The sequence below is a fragment of the Saccostrea cucullata genome, unplaced genomic scaffold (genome assembly GCF_032062105.1).
Source record: "Saccostrea cucullata isolate Sc308-1 unplaced genomic scaffold, CSIRO_AGI_Scuc_v1 ctg38, whole genome shotgun sequence".
Lineage (NCBI taxonomy): Eukaryota > Metazoa > Mollusca > Bivalvia > Ostreida > Ostreidae > Saccostrea > Saccostrea cuccullata.
Window position 1 is genome coordinate 637,211 of NW_026937075.1, and position 21,589 is coordinate 658,799.

Below are 21,589 nucleotides of genomic sequence, written 5' to 3' on the forward strand. Positions count from 1 at the left end.
AAGAAATGATTTTCTGTGATGATATGTCAAACCTATTTGGCAGTGATGAATAATAATCCAACCTTAAAAAAGATTTTAAGAAGTCGTACATTCGCCACGAATGACAAAAAGGAAAAGTTGATTGCCAAAAGAACTAAAACAGAAGTAGAAAATGTACAGATGTATAGAGAAAAATCTTCTTTATCACCCTGTCCTACGTCGCCATTCTCCAACGGACAGACTCTAAATGTTGTTCACTTGCTCAATGCTATTCGGATCTACCGTCAAGACAATCAGGAGAAAAAACAGCGAACGAGGAAGGAAACCGATGGGAGAACTCTACCTACCCCTTCGTTTCGGAAAGCTCTACCTGCCTCTTCTTTGGTGAAGTCAGATTATAATGGGACAGAGAAAAAGAGAAAGCTTGAGGTATAAGAAATCTTTTTTTGCTTTCAATTCATGCAAAGAAAGCCCTTATCTGCAGAAAATCCAATTTTTGAATTTTCATCTTATTTTTGTTAACCGAAACAACTAAAACTAACCAATATAATTATATGTATTCACTACGTTTAATTTGCATTTGCTTACACAATATCTATTTCACAATTAAAATAGTTGAAAAAGATATATCCAACCCAGAAGTTTAAAAAGATGTACTTTTTAAAATTTGTCTGTTAGTAGACCATTACCTGTATTTCAGTATTTATACATTATTTTTTTATGAATTATATTTAAGAACATTATGTTCTTAACTTTACCTTGGAATTCACAATGCTATTTTGGCAATTTTGTTACGTGCTTGAATCCATCTTATTCACAATGGTAGATCACTTAACATGAATGGAATATAAAAGCTAACCAAAACCCACATGCTATACACTGATCAATATGAATGTTTCTGAACCTGACGTTAGAGTTTGTTAACAACTATTGCAGGAAATTTCTTTTTGAACACTATCATAATTTGATTACAAGCCATATATTTCCATACTGTATTTCCTTCTTTTTTGTCGTTTCTATACTCATTGACCATTGAGGCATTATTTAAAAAGCCTTATAAATAATTAGATAAAACTTTGGAATTATTTTCAAAGAACTCTAATTTAGAAGCAGATATCTCTTCTATGCAAGTCCTCACTGGGAGTTTGATGCTGCATCTGATTTTACCGACTTGACACATGTACTCTTGTTTAAGTTTAATATCAGACAAATTTTATGCCTTTGTCAATAACAATCACTACAAAAGATTGGCATAAATAGAAATGTTTTTGTGAATCGACCTTAAGAAACACTTGAACACTATTGCGGTTCTATTGACAACAACCTGAAATGTTAATCTCTTGTCAGAGCAAGGAGTGCACGGGTCCTAATATTTCGTCCACCACCTGGATTTCATTACCTGTACAACAGGTATGAAAGCTAAATCCCCGTTTATTGCAAGTGCAGCTCAATAGCAGCAACAAAGCACCAAGAAATACCCGACATGCTTTCCCTATTACATTTTCTATAGGTTTTTAATTTCAATGCAATATTTTAGAAAGCAATTAAAGAGATAACCATTTTAGCAACGCAATTATGTTGCGGAGAAATAAAGTGAAGATTTAAAAAAGTAACTCATATCAACCCCTGTGGGATATGAGTGAAATTTAACCAAATTTAGAACTGAGGACAATACGTTGTCGGTGTTACCCCGGAGTGGGGTAGAGATTGATCCTCTTTACATAACTGTATTACCTCCTACATGATATTTAACATTCGGGAATTATAAGGATAAACTTAGCATTGAACAAAATATCCATAGAACTTGATGACTTTGGAATGAATTACGCTGAAGGATGAATGTAACATTAATATAAGAAAATCTATAGATAATTGTGTTGGTTTTAGCTATAGTAGGCGATTAAGTCAGGCCTCCGAACCATGCACGGTCAATGGTTGACGAAATCTGTAATAAATCTTGTAACACTAGGCGATTATTTAAATGTCGTCCAGACATATCTTGTCACCCGAATTGATTTAGATTTCCTAATAAATTACAGAAATATCAATAATCACCCAAAACGCGCCAGAAGTATGGATGTTGAACACTCTACTTATTTACAATTGCATGTTTCCAAGTTACAGATAATATAAATGGTAATGGTTGAATTTATCGTGACATGATTCCATTCAAATAAGGAGGAATCTGGATTAATTTACAAGATGCACAGCCTAACTTACGCTGATGTGAGAACAACCACTATTTACAAGGCCGGACGTGTAATCATTGCTTTTGTTGGGAGTACACTTCTAGAAATTCGGACCAAATTCCGCAGTTACAATCCCACGTTGCCGATGTGTTTTGGATGACAATAAATACATATCTTCTCTGTGGAACGACTTTTCTTTTGAGGATTATTGAAGGAATATGAAGATAACAGTTTTTAATCAAGTCTCTATAGCATACAGGAATTTTCACTATTTACCGATACCACACAGAATCAATTGGAAAGTTTGCTCAGCCAATTGTAGAAGATAAGTGATCTGATATTCTGTTTACCATTAAGTGCAATTACAACTAATTGTTGCAGTTTGTCATTGTTCAAACATAATTAAGCGTTTTCTAATCACCAAATACCAGTATTGCTTGAAGATGATTCCCACCAGAAAATTAATTGAAGCCACGAAAGGCGACAATAGAGTCTTCAGGCGTCGGTCAGATTCACAATTTGGAAGGAAATTTAGTGATAGTAATATCTCTTATATATCGTCAAGTTTTAAATTGAGGAAAGATTCTCTTTCGGACTTTCCACGGAGATTGAGCATAAAATCGGATCAAGATTATCTAAAGTCTAGAAGTAGCAGCATAGAAATATTTTACCAAAGCAGACGATTTAGTCGAGATGACGTCATGGAGACGTCAGGATTCACAAAGAGTAAGGTTTATCCAATAACCGAGAGGAAAATTCTAGAAAGTGTCGATGGACTGTACTTGTCAAAGACCAAACTGATGAAGACAAGATCAACCAATAACCTTGGCCTACCACCACTGAATCCATCGAAGTTGTCGAAAAATTCACGAAAAACACAGCGACCTCCCGGAAAGTTCCTGAGGCGGGTCAGATCAGAAAATAATGTAATTCCACCCCCTTTCAAGAACAGAATTTTGGTGAGTCTATGATGGCAATTTGCTAATATCATATTATTTAAAAATACTTATTTCATGTAATTGAAGTAATGTGTACAAGAGTTGTCAATAAAGTTTGTGGACAATAACGTTTATGCATATTTTTTACATAAACGAATGCCCGGAATTAAAATACCTGAAACGTTTTTGGATTGCAAGAAAGCAGCTTCAGTAATTTAAGAAATGAATTTTAATGGCTTCCAAAGATATAAGGTATAACCTGAGCTGGGGCAGTTTACGCTTTATAATCCGTGAAGTGGTTTAAGAAAAAAGCGTAAACTGTTTTCATGTAAACACCATGCACTATGACATTAAGTGTATAAAAAATAAATATTAAAAAGAAAAGAAAAACGGATTTATGTGTTTTGACGTTAGTCATTGCGACTTTGGCAACACAGATTTTACTACATAAACTAATTTTTTTTAAGCCAATCAAAAAATGCACTACAAGCAGAAATTAATTATTATTTTACAAGTATTGCTGTTTTTGAGGTCAATACAATGATTTAGCCATGTGAAGAATTTAATATTTAACAGGTCGGAGAGAATACTCGAAATCGGGTATTATCCGTGAAATCGCGTGTAATACTCGATATTAGGGTATCGTTGAATCCGCGAAATCGGGTATTCCGTGCAACTTTCTATAAAAACTAAAGAATAAAGCAACGGCGCATTATGCCAGTTACTGTTACTTGAACATCAGTATCTTGTGGATTTATTTTTATTAAACCTAATTCATAAGGTTGTCAAATAAGTTTAAAATCACACGACAAACACTGCTGGGGTAACAAAGAGGACACAATGGCGTTATTATTTTTCAATATAATTTCTAAAAACAAATAACTACACTTCGTTTGTCTTTATTTCCCATTAAAGTATTCCATATACTTAATTTTCTAATTTGTGCACTATTCACAAAACGTGAAATTGTAAAGAAATTAAACGACTAACGCCGTGTTGTGTATTTTTACTGAAAAATGTATGGCGTCCCTTTCTCGTGAAACATAAATTACTCCTAACAGTTAGAGAGTACAGTATAAGCGAGTCATAATTGTATATCTCTGCAATAATAGAATACCAACGTTATTATAAAGAAGAAAATAAAATAAGATTAAATAAATACCCACGGGAAAACAGTTTGAAAATAGCCAATTGAAGGTAAGTATCTTTTTTTATGTCAATTTAGCATGAAATTTTTATTTGAAATGTTTTGTCAGAGGTGGTCAAGAAGCCTTTAGCCCCCCCCCCCCCCTTTGAAGTCGCCAAGAAATAGTAAAATATTGATGACTTAGCGAAATTAAACGATCAACAGTTATGTTCTCTCATAAGCTAAATTCCTGAAACTATCACTGTCTCTGCTAAAATGTTGAAGACATATTCTGCAAATATGTTTGAATGATAAATAAAAAAGAAAAGATTTTCAAAAAAAGAGAAAGAGGGTTATGTTCTAAATTCACCAGTTCAAACGAACATAAATTATTTATAAATAAAACTCAAAAACACTTTATATAGGATGAGCTCGCATGCGCGAGTGCAACAGACTTTAATGAAGTATATACAGTATACAAAGCACAGTCTTTAGCGTAACTTCTGAAATCCAAATCATTCTACAAAAGAAAAAGAAACAAATAAAGCGACAGTCAACATTAAAACGAACATTTTAACGTGTACAGTATATCGATCGTACTGGAAGGGGTGGGTGGGGTGGGGGATAAGTCTGTTGCAATGTAGCAGCGAACTTCGAATAACTTAAAACACCCGAAAATCTACCTTATACGTGTCTGAATCATGCGTAGCACGGATTCAACCTATTCACCCGTAAACAAATAAACAACCAATCGATCTCCTTTATCGATGGACTTAATCTGCATACAAAACAAACACACGTGTTTTACCATAACTTTTATAAATATATTTATGTTCTAAATTCACCAGTTCAAACGAACATAAATTATTTATAAATAAAACTCAAAAACACTTTATATAGGATGAGCTCGCATGCGCGAGTGCAACAGACTTCGACGATAAAGAAAGCATTGACATAAAATTATCGAAACGTGTATGACCCCACCCCTAGATATCAAGACTTCAAGGTAATCCAATTATTACGTTTTTCAAACCAGGCCTTGAATAATTAAAAATTATCATAAAAATGTCGCAGAATTCTCAAAGTGATGCGTATTTACCCACATTGATCATTCTTCGAACTTCATAAAGAAAAGTTAATATTATTTAGGAGAATAAAAAAATATAACTTTTCAGGAATGCAAATGAATTCACCTATAACATGCATTTTCCAAACGAAAGTTTTTCGACAATTATATCTATGTTAAAAATTATAGGTTTCCAAGCATTTGAAGAAAACTCCACAGATTTTTATACTGAGTTCTGTGTTACTTTAATTTCTTCTATGTATACTGCAGAATTATTATTATGCATAAATACTGTAGTTTATAAAGCGTTTGCTATGAATGCTAAACTTCATAAATCAATTATAAATTTATATCAAACTTAAAAATTGGTATTTAAGGCTAAATCGAGGACATTTGTATAAAAATGTTCAAAGAACTTTCAATTACATTAAGATTCATAAACACTCAGTCTCCTCATTGGTATGAAATGTTGTTTGAACCTAAATGATTTTCCAAAAAAGAAATGTATTTATAAGTAAAATACATGCAATTAGACAAAAAAGACACTTGCAAATCTATAAAGGAATATTAGACATTTATGTCATTCAGAGTTATCTCTCCTATCAGAGTATTAATGAACCTTAAGTTGCATGAAATTCAATTTGTTATATATAAAGATTTCAATTTCAAGCTTCCTTTGGAGACTTTCATGACTTTTTGAATAAATCATTAAATAAGAGTTATCCTTCCCGGCTGAAGAGTTTTCTTTTCCTTTTTACCATGACGTCTTCAGATGAACTCAAAAAGCCTTCTACGTTCATTTTTTTTTTTTTTTAGTGAATCATACATATCAGCATTTGCAGTTCAGATAGCAACCCCGTTAAAACACTATGAAGAATAAAATTACTTATATAAACTTAAAAGTTTGAGTGCTTACAGAATTTCTCTGTTTCTTGTACAAGATTGTGACTTCCAGATACACAAGAATAACTTTTACAATATAAAATAAATTTAAATCAATCATAAATTATACTCATCTGATCAAACTCAATTATTAACCTTTTCTAAACATCTCTTGGTTATTAGCAATAGGACAAAAGAACTGAACTACACCTACCAGAATGTAAACATTATTCCTCTTTGATTTTGACTAGAGGTGATTTGTCCGAACCTTGATTTTAAACACAGCTTTGGAAGTCTTCAGACAAATCCTTCAATGAAAGTTTTGCAAAACATCTGGTCCGTGTGTCCTGACTAAAGATACCTGAAAAAACTTTGCTCCAAAAATTTCAAAATCAGATTGTGATATCAAACTGCTTTATTATTCCCAAATCATTTTCTAAACGCTTAGAATCCAATCCAACAGAGTCTGTGATTATAAGAAGCACAGTTACAATTTGGCCTCCTTTACAGAATAAACAAGACAATGCTATATTAGTATTTAAGCTATTAAAATATAAATACGCAAGTACAGTAGTTTCGCTTTGTCAATTGAAATTTCAAATATGTCTGCAAATACATCTCAAACAAATTGCACTTTTGTATATCTTTTGAAGTTTATGTACTTGCATTTATCGATAAAACGAGTTTCCTGCTTCAATGAGATACTATAATTTTACACATCTTCAAAAGACAAGAAGGCAACTATATTTAAGGTCATGTCAACTTCGAAAATACTTACAAATCCAACAAAGAGAATTGTCTGCATACCATACATCTCGGAATTTTCCAGCTTCATCAAGATACTTACAGGTCTTTTGAAGGTCTTTTGCTAAATATACTAGTCAATACTACATTCCAAAAATGTTAACTTCTTCGAAAATTTTAAAAATTTCAAAAATAATTTTATGATCAATGTACATGATGAACCATTCAAGCATTCCAGCTTCATCTAAGCTACTTACAGAATTTGAAAGGGTCTTGCCTGCATCATACTACATCTGAAACCATGGCAGATTCTTCAAGCTACTATAACTGAATTTTAAGTGGTTTTGTCTGTATCAAACCCTCTCAAACATGCCAGTTTCTTCAAGCTACTAACTGAATTTTATATGGTCGTTTCTTTGTAAAACTACATCTCAAACCATGCCAGCTTCTTCGAACTACTTACTGAATTCTCTATGGTCTTGTCTGTATCAATCTACATCTCAAACCATGCAAGCTTCAAGCTAATTACAGAACTTGAAAAGGGCCTTGTCTGCATCATACTACATCTCAGACCATGCCAGCTTCTTCAAGCTACTTACAGAACTTGAAAAGGGCCTCGTCTGCATCATACTACATCTCAGACCATGCCAGCTTCATCAAGTTACTTACGGAACTTGAAAAGGGCCTCGTCTGCATCATACTACATCTCAGACCATGCCATCTTCATCAAGCTACTTACGGAACATGAAAAGGGGCCTCGTCTGCATCATACTACATCTCAGACCATGCCAGCTTCTTCAAGCTTCTTACAGAACTTGAAAATGGCCTTGTCTGCATTATACTACATGTCAGACCCTGCCAGCTTCTTCAAGCTACTTACAGGACTTGAAAAGAGCCTCGTCTGCATCATATTACATCTCAGACTATGCCAGCTTCTTCAAGCTTGGAAAGGGTCTTGTCTGCATCATACTACATGCCAGACCATGCCAGCTTCATCAAGCTACTTACAGAACTTCCAAAGGGCCTTGTCTGCATCATACTACATGCCAGACCATGCCAGCTTTATCAAGCTACTTACAGAACTTCAAAAGGGCCTTGTCTGCATCATACTACTTCTCATATCATGCCAGCTTCTTCAAGCTACTTTCAAAACTTCAAAAGGGGCCTTGTCTGCATCATACTACATGCCAGACAATGCCAGCTTTATCAAGCTACTTACAGAACTTCAAAAGGGCCTTGTCTGCATCATACTACTTCTCATACCATGCCAGGTTCATCAAGCTACTTTCAGAACTTCAAAAGGGGCCTTGTCTGCATCATACTACATGCCAGACCATGCCAGCTTCTTCAAGCTACTTACAGAACTTTAAAATGGCCTTGTCTACAAAACATCAATACATGTGGCAATAGGTCTTGCGAATATCATCATGATATCAACTCTTGAGTCGTATTTTCTTCATAACAGATAGAAAACACTAAATTAGGACATGCAAAATGCATAATGAAGGCTATTATAAACACTGTCTTAAATTGATACTCTATAATATTTATCAGCATCAGAATACATTATGTACAAATTATGGAGCATCAATAATATGCATTTATCTTATGTTCTTCATTTCTACGTATTTTAAAATACATTGTACAACGTCCAGAATTAGGAGCATAAAAACCACTGTGGCTAAACAAAGGTTTTATTGAATAAAAATTTTTACTAAAATAAAACGATGTTTCATCATTTTTCGAGTTTATATCAGGAACATCAGGAACTATATATTCAATTACATGTACACTGTACATTATTTCCAAGATTTGAAAACAACTTCAGAAAAATGAACCAGCTATATGCAGTTCTATGCATCAATGTGTCACAGTACAATGTAGAATTGTAAAATTTTAGGACTGTTCAAACCATATCATGAAATTCAAATACAATTAGCTTCCAAAATAGTGTGTCTCGTTACTATAAATTAGAAACAGTGGAACTTTGTTCATAATTGCTACCAAATTCCAACCCATCATATAGATATAAAATTATATATACATGTACCAGGTACGTACGTGTATTAATTACTACCGTGACTTTACTAGAATTATACTCATTCTCAAGTAGCACATGTTTGTTTGTTTGTTTGTTTTTTTTTTTTTTATTTTTTATTTTTTTTTTTTTTACAAAGCTAAATCTAATCTGTGTCCAAATGCTTACCAGATTCTCTGTTCTGCGCGTGCCTCTATCTGCTGTAAGAGTCGTAGCCGTAGCTTACATAGTCCTATGGTCTATGAGGCTTAGTAACAATTAAAGAAACAAAACTGGCAGAAGATTAGACGTTGACAAACGTTTTAATCACTCAAGCTTTCAGGAATTACGATTAACAGAATGAAATTTTGTTGCCTTAATGTGAAAGACACAGGGTGCTTATATGGTCCTTTACCCTATCGTAAATAATATAAACAGTGTTTAAAATTCAAATGTTATTTTTATACTTTCGTTCTTTCTTTGAGGAAGTCGCAAATAAGAAATTACCAGTTTGTAGCTGCACCTTCAAATGTGCCAATTTTCACCCACATGGAGTCCAAACGTGTCAGAGATGCCCGGAACCTCGGCTCTGTTTGTTTGTGCATAATCAGCAACTGTTTCTACATGAAGCTAGGCGCTCGTCTAGTATAGCTGATTTCTATCTCCGATCTAAGCGAACATAAGTCTGTTGCAATGTAGCAGCGAACTTCGAATAACTTAAAACACCCGAAAATCTACCTTATACGTGTCTGAATCATGCGTAGCACGGATTCAACCTATTCACCCGTAAACAAATAAACAACCAATCGATCTCCTTTATCGATGGACTTAATCTGCATACAAAACAAACACACGTGTTTTACCATAACTTTTATAAATATATTTCTTTTAGCAGAAATTTTAGACATTTTTATCATTACATTATTTATACATTCATAAATAAATTTGATTTTATGCACAAGATGAATGTGAAAGTAATTCATGACGCATAATTAGATACGATAGAAAATCCCTCGTTTATACATGGCATCATATCTTGTGTGTGAAATGTGTTTCCGTATAATTTGATTTATTTACAAATTGTTCATGTTTGTCGTGTTGATGTGGAATTATTATAAATTCCCGAATTCTGATACTTTACAATTCTGTTGTGTTGGGAATGAACATTAGGAAGATGCATCTACTTTCAACATAAGGAAAAATATAAAGCATATCGAACACCTTTTTGTGTGCAGATCATGAAATGTACTGAGCTCCACGGGTATTTGTTGTCCCGAGCGCATTAATCTTGACGTTGACTAGTGATACCTTTAGAAAACATGTGTATCTAGATGAAAGTTAACTCGGCAACATGCGCCATCCCATTGTTTAAGTTTTATTAGGTGATTACACCTCCTATACCCGATTTCGCGGATTCAACGATACCCTAATATCGAGTATTATACGCGATTTCACGGATAATACCCGATTTCGAGTATTCTCTCCGACCTGTTTAATATTGTACTTCGAAGTGGGTAAATCATCGTTTTCACTAAAGAAAAAACCACATCAATAATTGTTTTCTTATATGATTCAATAATTAAATAATACAAACTAATCAAGTTTATTAGAATTGAAATGAGGTACGTATATAATCACTGTTAAATATTTTAGTCAAACGTAAAAATTACCGAATGCTTGATAGTGGTTTGTAAAGTATTTTTTCTTGCTTATAATTTTTTTTTTAATTTGAAAGAAAATGTTATCTTGATTTTATTTAAAATTACCAATCTATTTGTTTCAATGTAAAGCACCGATTTTCATCAATTGATTTAAAGTTGATTCTATTCATTTCTAGTAGTTATTTTTGAAGGAAACATTTCCTTAATGAGATAAGACCGGTTTCCTGTGTTGTAAATCTCGCTGTACTTTTATGCAAGGTACCTGTACTTTTGTTGTCTTTATGACGTCTATTAAACAAAGTGAATTTTATAGAACATAATTTATTTCTGTAAGCAATTTAATAAATCTCGATCGGATACTGTATTTTGTGATCAATTTATCAGGCTTAAATCTAGACCATCCCCACTATAGCAATTTCAAACAAATTTGCTCGCAAAAGAAAATATATCTGTACCGTATTGTGTTTTATTAGAAAATGACAACCCATTATATTAAGCTCACTTGTAGAATCTGTCTGAAGATTTACGGCACCCTAATGAACAAAGTTAAATAGTTTAATGGGGATATTTCTGCCTTTATTATGGGGCTGGAGGACGGGTATGTTTACATTGCATGAAAGTGTTATGCACGGAACACAGAAAGCAAATTTATTGCCACTACTGAAGATCACAATTAAAGCCTGCTAATAATTTAGTGTTAAATACACTATCGAGATTCAAGGACCAGATTCTCCAACAAACTTCCAATAAAAAAAGTTCAATGACAATGAAGCAGCCACAATGAAACCTTTGTAGAAAAACCTCCATAAAAAGAAGAAAGGGTTGTCATACCATTCAAATAACTGAAGATACACGGAGCTGGATATGGAGTTACCAAAGATTTCTGTTCGGAAAGAAAAGTCGGGACGATTTCGTCCTAGAAGAAAAACTGAAGAAAAACAACTTGACAATTCCACTGCTTTCGATGTTGCCCCTAGGCCAATACGGAGCTTGTTGCGAAGCACTAGGTCCAGAGGAAGACGATGGGAGAGAATCTGCAGTCGTGTTCTGATATGTAACGTGTTCCTGTCTGCCAATCTGAAGAGTCCAGTAGGCGTCGAAGAGAAGATTTCCAAATTTACCGTTAGCGTGAGTCATTTCCTAAATCTTTCTTAGGATTTTGCAAAAATCTTTTCTCACAAACAACAAAGATTTCGAAGAATGTAGTCTAGAGGTATGCTATTTTGTTAGCTGTATCTTAGTGTGTGAATGACCGCTTTGGGAAAGGTCAATTTATTGCTTCTTTCCACATCCTACAGAAAGTGAAAAGAACCTAAGATAAGATAAATGAAGTCGTCTCTCCCCCGGCTTCAAAGCATTAGTCTGATCCTTTGCCAGCAAGGATTACCTGTACATGATTTGCTGTTATCTATTTTAATTTTGTCAGTAAGATTTCATCTTGTCATGTGGCTTCCACGTTGAAATTTATCATATTTGCGCTTTCAATCACAATAGCGTTGTCATCTGGAACAATGTCGAAATTGAAAGGTGTTGATCTGATAGAAAGCCTTTGTTTGGACTGACCCCAGCTGATAACAGTGCTATGATGTGATCAGTCCAAACAGAAACAAGACAAATGACTCCCTCCATAGCTCCCCATTCCCCACACCCAGCCACCATGCCCTGCTGTGTGCTACACTTTACGGTAAGTCAAGAGTTTTATTGCTGGTTATAATAGTCCCTTAAGTGACAAATTAGTAATTTTGTATTTTGACTAAGGAGAGTGGATGAAAAGATGAAGCACTTGAAAGGATTTGTTTTTGTTCTTTTATATGTTTATACGTATGTTTTCGTGTATTTGTGAAATGAAGAAGAAGAGTATTATATAACAAGGCAAAATCAGATGTTAATTAGTTTATTTAGATTCTAAAGTCCCTTCAAGAAATTTTCATTCATATTGAGACGCCACGACTTGTTGGTGGAGGGCTGTAAATGTAGACCCATACTCGACACTTACGGCCTTTGAGCAGTGAGGAATCTTTTTCATGCCAGCAGCACTGAGACACGGGACCTCGGTTTATATATATAGTCTTATTCGAAAGACCGGTCTCCATGTCCCACAGTTGGAGTTAAAGCCGCAACCTAAGGATAAACTCCTTACTCCGCGATTCTAGAGAAAACGCTCTAGAGAATCACCGTAATATGTGGGCGACGATGTGTTAGTGATTCAGCAATTGAATAACGCATTTTAAAATGTCTAATTCAATACGAAAGGTTCGGCCATTATGCTAAAAAATAAAAAAAAAAAAACTGAGACAACTTATTGGTTAAAACAAAAGATAGGAAATTCTATTCAAGATTCTCTGCTTCAACGGCTTGAAGATTTCTTATAACGGACAAATAACAATTAGTTAACCGTAAGAATAACGGACAAATAACGATTAATTAACTGTAAGATGACAAATTAAAAGCAATCATTCTATGTTGTAAATGGTATTTTATGAATTCGTATGCCTACATTTTCCACAATACCTATCATTTTTCAATTTTGTTGAACATGTTTATGAATTAACGATATAGGAGGGTTATACGAGCACAGGTGAAAGAATTTAATTTGATGGAAAATATCTACATAATGGGATAGAATGGAGTTTAAATTTGCTGTCAAATTTATAATTTGAAATTGATCCAGAAATATTCTTCCCTAAGTTAAAGAGATTAACATGACCTTTAATGGTATTATCATCCAGAACAGCTTTGTTATGTTTCACGGTGAGGTAAACAGCAAGGTTTACATTTTCTAATTGTAGTGAGGCACAACAGACATTCATTGTATTCTAACAGAAAATATTTCGTTTGAATACTTTTATCTGTAAACAAGTTATGATAATTCTAAAATTACATTATAAATATCAGTGCACGTATCCAATTTAATCTGTGTGACTGACAAAATTGAAAATAAACAACATCTGCATATTAACTTGTGTTGTTTTTCTTTAATCATACCTGAAACTGGCTAACTGACAATGTGAACAAGTGTCCTAATTTAAATTTTCCAGTAGGGTCTACATGGCTAGAGACCACATGACTTTGAAGTTGTAAATTATACAAAATTTGACCAACTTGAAGCATATTATTCCATACAAATATTTACCAAGTTGCAATCCTTGGTTCCTTTTAAAAAAAACCCCATCCTTTTAACCCCAAATAAGAAATATGGGGAAACTCACAATCGGGTTTTATAATAACTCGATTCATTTGAGGATTGATCTATAATTAGTTATCTTTACCGGGACTCCAATAGCGAGTAGAGCACGGATGATAAAAACCTCGTCAATGCACAACATAGAAATTCTCTTCTAGTAATTATAGACATAGAAATTAAAGGTAAATATCTTTTAAGACATTTATTGAATACAAAAATGAAACGAAAATATTATTTGTCTAATTTTTTAAAAAAAGTCTTGGAACTGACAATTTGATATTGGAATATTTATTGGAACTTACTCTGGCACTTTGATTAATGATGTGCATTCACAACTCTAGCAAGGATCGACATGAAATCGACAGAAAATGAAAATTAAATTTTTCTCACGTACAAGCAAATCGTCTATACCCCACCTGTCAGCCTTCAATTTATGCCACAAAAAGAGAGTTTAATAATGAAGTTGGGCCGTTCCTCGGTGTTTTGTATGCAGGGACAAAGGGCTTAAGAGCATCTGGTTTCTTTACGTATGTGAGTTCCTCAAGTGAGACTTTTGCACGCCGTAATGCTTAAATGTTGAAAGGCAGGATTATTATTTGTTTTTATGGAGCGCATGTTATCATCCCCCGGGGATTATCCATTCCCTCCCCTCAAAATAAAAGAAAAATTCACCAACTACTACAAAACATACATTTTACTAGATCCAGGAGGGCCCATGGATCCCAGAATTCTCAAGGAATCGGAAGAAAATCACTCTGCTGTCAAAAGAAGATACAGGAAAAAGGACTATATAGATTCTCCAATTCTTCAGACACCGAAACTAACACCGATACGATTATTTCATATTCCAATCAATTTACTGTGGCTTTATGAAAGAGCGAAAGAAAAGCAGCTTGTGAAAGATGCTTTACGAAAACGTCGATTTGCACGGAAAAAAGAAAAATTGCTAGAAAAGGTCGTTATAGAGGTTATAGAAATTCCAAAAACAGAACAAATTCCACGAAACGTTGTGGAGGTACGAAAGGACGGCAAAGGAATCACAATACATACATATTATAGAGTTTATATATCCTGCGTCATCATTATTCATTTTTCATCAGAATATTAAGTGTTTATCAGCAGTCTTTGGAGATTGTTTAACGAGTATTTTGTTTTGCAGCCTTTGGTCAGATTCAGACGTGCAGTAAAAACCATACAAGTGCTCCTCAAGGCTACACTCACCAATTCTCAGGGACAGCGCCATGATCTCCTGTCCTGGGCTCACCAGGACGTCAGCTCCTCCAAGAGGGAATATGAAATGTTTGGTCTTACTTTTGATCCAGGGGACTTCAGAGCCAAGAAGGAGGTGAGATAATAGAACATAAAACAACAGTATGCTCTATGTATTTTACTTAATTAGCACTCGGGGTTAGATCATTTATATAATGAAAAAAATGCCCAGCAAGTAAAATGCCTTATGGTCTATTTTTGTTTGTTGTATAGTATCGAGAATTTTTCACCCTGGAACATCATTGTTTCAGACTATTCTTAGTAATGAAGCCAAAGCTATTTTGTCTATGGAACCCGAACGCAGGACGGAAGAACAGATGAAGGTGGCGCTACTGGCGCTGAATCAGGCGGTAGAAGCATTCAGTGAGTTTCCGATCACCATGCAGAAATCTCTGGTACGAGTCGGCTGGTATGAACAGTGAGTAAACGATTCATTTCTATCGTTTTCTTTGATGCAATATTGAGAAACTCTCACCCATTTAAATCTTTTGTCATCTGTCAAGAAAGGTTTGCATACTGCAATTGATGTGAGAAATTCATCATATTTTAAACGGAAACACTAATATTAATTTTGATATTTTAATATATATTCTCATTTTACTGTAAAGTAAATAAAATATTTCAATCTTCAATCATATTTGCAGTTTAAAAAGCGATTCTTTGACACTATTGTGATTAGAATTGATTTTTGCATTGCACAAGACAACCCACATCAAATACAGTGTAAAGAAAATCCTTCTTGCTTTAACGTAAAACTCTACCTTTCTTCTAGTTTTGAAGACAAACGGGTGATAATAAGACAAGGTCACATGGCTGACAATTTCTACTTCATTTTGTCTGGAACAGGTATTACAAATATTTAGTTTTACACATTGAACTTTACATCTATTGCTTCCTTCCATTTCAATTATTATAGTTGTAAACTGAACTCAGACTTTGAAAAAACATAAATTTACTAACCTAACATTGTAAATGAAGACGCTTTATGGTGATCATTTGGGCACCTCAATTTAAACTTGTCTGATCTCTCATACAGTATATGTATTTAAAAGACTCAACGAGCCCATTTTTGTAAACGTTAATAAAATATATATTGTAAGTGACTGAGACAGAACATTCTTGTAAACGTTAATAAAATATATATTGTAAGTGACTGAGACAGAACATTCTTAAGGTATTGTGAGTGAATGCGAGAACATTGCTACCAATCTGCAGCATTCGCCAACTGATCTTACACCAATATCCAAGATCTTTCAATGATCTCTCAAGCAGAAGTTGATCTTCCATAGACCTTTCATACAATTTCAGTAAAGAAGCGTTAAAACGTAGAGCGTTTTAAGCATTCATTGAAAGACCCAGAACAGTTCTTTGGAGCTCTAAGAGAACTGTCTGTGCACTTTAGGTGCTCATTGGACTTTTTAAAGAGATTGCTTAGTCTTGCGATCATAAGTAGAATCAACATTTTTAGTAAACCATGGTATCTTGAGACATTTGAAAGATCATTGAGAGACCATGAAGAGGGCTTTGCTTCTGTTGCAAGATCATTGAAAAATCGTTGAGAGATCTAGTCAAATTTACAATAATCAGTTGTTGCCATTTATTTTCAAAGTGGATTTATTACCGTTATAATTTTGTCTGTAAGGTTTTGGCTAATAATAAAATTAGATTATATATACTTGAAATGACTGTTGATTCGACTCCCAATTTTTTACTGTCATATAATGGTTCACTTTAAAAGCACTTTCTAGTTACTCCAAGTTTATTTAGTTTTAAACTACACATCTCAAACAGTTCGAGTAAGACTCACCCATTAAATATAATTTTATATATATATATTTTTTTTATTATTTTATATACATTAAATAATTTGTTTTTTTTTTTTAGTTTTAGCGGTCATATCTTACTTAAACGATGCGTCTTTTATAAAACTAAATCTTAAGTTTTCATAAATTCTACTGAGAGATCACGAGTCTTAGATGGATTTATTAGAAGTGACAATTTTTTTCTGCCAAGAAAGACATAAAAAATGTACTCTTTATGTAGTTTAATGACTACTTAGTACATATACGTATATTTTGAACATTGAACATGGTGAAACATGAAACCTGTTTGAATTTTAGCTGTCGTTACCATCCTACAGACAGATCCCGAGACCGGCGATCAGGTTGTTAGAACAGCAGCAGTCCTCAAAAAGGGAAACAGTTTTGGGGTGAGTTTTACGTGAAAAACAGAATGTCACGAGCAGACCATAATTTTCATATCTTAGGTGTATTTTTAACCATTCGAAATCGATTCCTTGTGTTATACCGTAGTTGTATATGATAGGAATATCTCTTTGAATCATATTGTCACGTCAGTTTCTGAGGCTATACGGGAACTTGTCTGATATGTTTTAATTTCGGAAATAACTCGCTTCGTAAATTCTTTAATCCGTATTTGGATTCGCTCTACTCATGGGCAATATTTGACTTATCTACGGTGGCTGAAAATATCCAAAGAATAAAGAAATAATATATAACGTAGTCATAACACCAACTTTTCTATTTAAATAAAAATTTGTGGGAAGACAATATTTTACTTTTCATATTAAGATATCTAGGAGTTTCATCATGTTATATTACTCATTTAAAACCAAAATGGATGGAATGTTTGACTTTGGAAAAATCCTGTCGCTCAAAATAAATCAAATGGTTACTTCAACTTAGGTATATGATCTATCACAGAGGTGTATATTTAGTTCTAAACACCCAGGTCTTCAAATACATGAAATGGTGATATTTAAAGTTTAAAAATGTCACTTTACGATCAAAGAAGTAAAACAAAGTAGTCCAGGACCTAACCATCAAAGACACGTTAAAGCCAGATTTATAAGGGAGGTGAATTAAAGTTCAATAACGCATCTGTCATGTTTCAAAACATTTAAAATAAGTTGTAGAGGAACTATTGAGAGTAAATTAGGAATTCAATACCATAGATTTATTTCGTTGCGTTAGATTGGAAAATTTACCGACATGTTTTGACGTTATTTACAATACGAAAACTCTTTATTTTGACAGTTTTAATTACCATTATAAGAAGTTTTCGTCAGAAGTATTGATGAGCTGTATTAGCGCGCTATCTATCATTCAGTAGGCTTTTTATAAGGACATATCGCAGCATAATATATGTTATATTCCTATCGATATCAATTGAAAGCAAACTGCCACATGCAGAGTTTGATTTGCATTGTTACTAAGATTTTAACCAGTTACCCTGGAAGAGTGTAAAGATTTTTGCTCTCAAGTCTTATCGATTGGGATGGAAATCTTTTTTGCAGCATAACTTCAAAATTGATTGAAAACAGAACTTTTTACTGTAGGAGTTGGCGCTTATGCACGGCGCGAAGAGGAGCGCCACGGTCACCTGTAAGAATAGTGTGGAGCTTCTAGCGGTAGGAAGAGAGGACTTTGTGGATATATTCATGCCCATGGATAAAGATCAGGAGCCTGAGCACATCCGCTTCCTGCGGACGGTCCACCTCCTGAAAGGATGGCCAATAGAAAAATTGCCATATCACGACACCAAGATTTGTTGTTTTACTTACTTTAGGTAATTTTATTCAGGTATTTCAAGATTGCTAGATTTTGATCAGGTTGATGTCTGATTTGTTGAAAAAAAAAATAGCCAGAATGCAATTTTAATAATGAATTTGATAGCATTTGAAAGTTTGGTTATATATTTTTTATTGTAATTTTTTAACAGGAGAGGACTTTTGTTGTGTAAGGACAGTAACATTAGTGACTGGGTCTACATCATCAAAACAGGGTCGTGTAGGGTCCTAAAATCCCTACATTCAGCCAAACCAAATATACCAGGATTATTGTCTAGCCAAAAGTTAACAAGGTCACTGCTACGTAAGTATTTCAGAAAATAATGATTTGTGTTTCATTACAGTATGGAATTAAAAAAAAATAATGTTCATCTGATTGATTCTGATGGAAATAAATTTTCGAATATTTGATTTGATAAACATGAAAGTGGCGGGCGTTTGAATCGCTTGTTAACGTTTAAATTTATTAACTTCTTTGAGAGTGAGACCATAATAGATAATTGAAACCATGATTTTTTCATTTATATATTTGGGATGTTACAAGACGGCGTTGATTTCTTTAATGCAAATCTTTGAGAGAGTTTTTATTTAATTGATTTTGTACGTTTTTTAATCATTATTTTTACCTCAAACAGATAAAATCATTTATTTTTTTTCTATATGACATTACTAGGCGTTGGAATTTGAAGCCTGGAATATGAAATAAAAGAACAGGAGAAAGTTATTGTGCATTTCCTTGCTAAATCACATAGATCTTTAATAATTAATATGAATGTTTATGGACCTAAAATCATTAGGATATTGATTACAATACTGCTATTAAATTTATAAAATCAGAACCTTTCTTTGTGAAATGAAAGGTATCGCTATAATCAAAAAGTATACACTTTTTTTTTATTAAATCAATATATATTGATATTTGCACATCAAAGGTTAAATATCCTGTTCGTCTTAAGGATATCCGATCCTCAGCTAGGAAGGATAACTCCAAAAATTCATATTTAATTTGAAATGCATCAAAATGAAGCTTGAAAATTAATTTTTTTTCATGCAACAATGTTCATTTTATTCATCTTTATAAGATTCAAGGCTTTTTTGAATTTTAGAAAAGGTCTTATAAAAGTTGACATTTGTACCCTATAAAAGGAAAAAAATTAATGCAGTTTTTTAGAAATATGATTTTCTTGAATCCAGCCTTAAATACCAATGCTCATTAGCATGATATGAAATAAGTGATTTGTTGTGTCTTGCAATGATAGCAAAAGCCTTTTACACTAAGTATTATAGAATACATGACGGAAATAGAATACGAAAAATACCAAATAAGTATAAAAATCATAGCAGTTTCTCTAAATGCCTGGATACCTATTGTTTTTTAACCTAAAATATATTTGTTGATCAATTTACAATAAGAAAATACATCGCTTATATTCCAATTCGCTTTTTCTGCAAAAAATATTGGAGATTTGACAATTTTTCCTATATAATATAATTAACTTTAATCTTTGATTTTAAAGAAATACTGTGGATAAAATTACATAACTTTGTGGATTCAGAGATACTTTTATGAGTATTTTTGATTACTTAACTGCTAATTATATAAACCTGAGGATCGGACTACCTTAAGATCAGCTATGTAATATTTTATGGTGCAGAGGATATGTGTTAATTTAGATAATCTTTATTTACACATTGCTTGATAACGTTTATTTATTAAATTTATTATAAATTATTTTTGAATACTTGATAGCAATCTTTTTACAGTGATAAATTAAAAGTTTTGCGAAGGTCTAAAGATATACTAACTGGCAATCTAAAAAAGTTAATCTATTTAAAATCCTGAACATTTCTAATTAGAAGATTTCTTAGAACTGTTCTAGAATTGTTTAAGAATACAGGTATTTTCAGCTTTTGTTTAGCAAATCATATTCTTTCTTTTGAGGTTTCAAGTCTTGTTCATTTAAAAGAATTTCTCTCGGATTTGTTTTTTTTCTCGACATATGGAAATGAGAACAAAGCCTTGCATTGTAAGTTTCCTCGACTTAACGAGTATTTAGAGTTCTGTATCACCGGTCTTCTTTCAGGTCTCCCTCCAATATCCTCACCAAAGTCTTCCAAGACATCGTTATCGTCATCTTCCTTATCATCTGACAAATCTCCACGCTCGGACTCATCGTATGGCACACCACGCCCCCAGAAACATAAATGTACAATACAGCATCTCTCTGACATTCTTCACAAACCTTATCCTGAGGGTATGACGACCATGTAAAATATCAAAATTAAATGATAAGAATGATTCATTACATCTGTAAAAGTGAATATCTATTCTGTCATTTAGTACGTTTTTTTAAACAAATAAAACTTAATATGTATCTCGTAGCTGTAATATACGCAGGCATGTACATGTATTTCATAATGACATGTAATTCAGAATTTGATTTTTTTTGTGACTATACGCCTGTGTGAACTTAACACGACTCCAAAACTTACAGTGTATATTAAAGTTTACAAATTTCCCCATGCAAAAAAACCACTTTTAAAGTATAAAAATATCAAAGTTCCAGAGATATCATTTTCAATGAAATCAATTTTTGCAGTATCTCGATAATGGGCTGAATTTTATGTTGATTTTAGATTCAACAGAACATGAAGAACATCAGAAACTGTTGGACCAAATCTTTATTCAGAAACATACCTATACGTCTAAATGGGGAAAGGTAAACTGAACTATAAAAAATAAGGTCGTGAAATTGGCTTAGAGTAAACTATTAGAATATTAGGTTGGCTCTTTTATAAATAGACATGACTTAACTCTGTAGAGAAGAAAATGAAAAGGGTTGCTAAATGTATTAAAATTGATCTTCTTAATTTTCCCATTTATAGAATAAAACATAATCGCTGTGGATTATATTAGGAGAAAAGGTTAACAACTGAATTACTGT

The 21,589-nt window shown here is 33.2% G+C and overlaps 2 protein-coding genes across 3 annotated transcripts in view; both read left to right on the forward strand.

Annotated features, from left to right (window-relative positions):
- The window catches only part of LOC134247242 (cyclic nucleotide-binding domain-containing protein 2-like), a 29,815-nt gene that overhangs the window by 6,528 nt on the left and 1,698 nt on the right, over window positions 1–21,589 (forward strand). For both annotated transcript variants that reach the window (XM_062729605.1, XM_062729606.1), the window contains exons 3-10: window positions 14,946–15,131; window positions 15,307–15,473; window positions 15,828–15,901; window positions 17,176–17,264; window positions 18,414–18,643; window positions 18,797–18,948; window positions 20,729–20,899; window positions 21,282–21,364. In XM_062729605.1, coding sequence (XP_062585589.1) covers window positions 14,946–15,131; window positions 15,307–15,473; window positions 15,828–15,901; window positions 17,176–17,264; window positions 18,414–18,643; window positions 18,797–18,948; window positions 20,729–20,899; window positions 21,282–21,364 — 1,152 coding nt within the window. The remainder of the gene's footprint in view (window positions 1–14,945; window positions 15,132–15,306; window positions 15,474–15,827; window positions 15,902–17,175; window positions 17,265–18,413; window positions 18,644–18,796; window positions 18,949–20,728; window positions 20,900–21,281; window positions 21,365–21,589) is intronic.
- LOC134247243 (uncharacterized) lies at window positions 1,787–3,381 on the forward strand. The gene has a single exon (XM_062729607.1). The coding sequence runs from the start codon at window positions 2,612–2,614 to the stop codon at window positions 3,137–3,139; it is 528 nt and encodes a 175-aa protein (XP_062585591.1). The 5' UTR covers window positions 1,787–2,611; the 3' UTR covers window positions 3,140–3,381.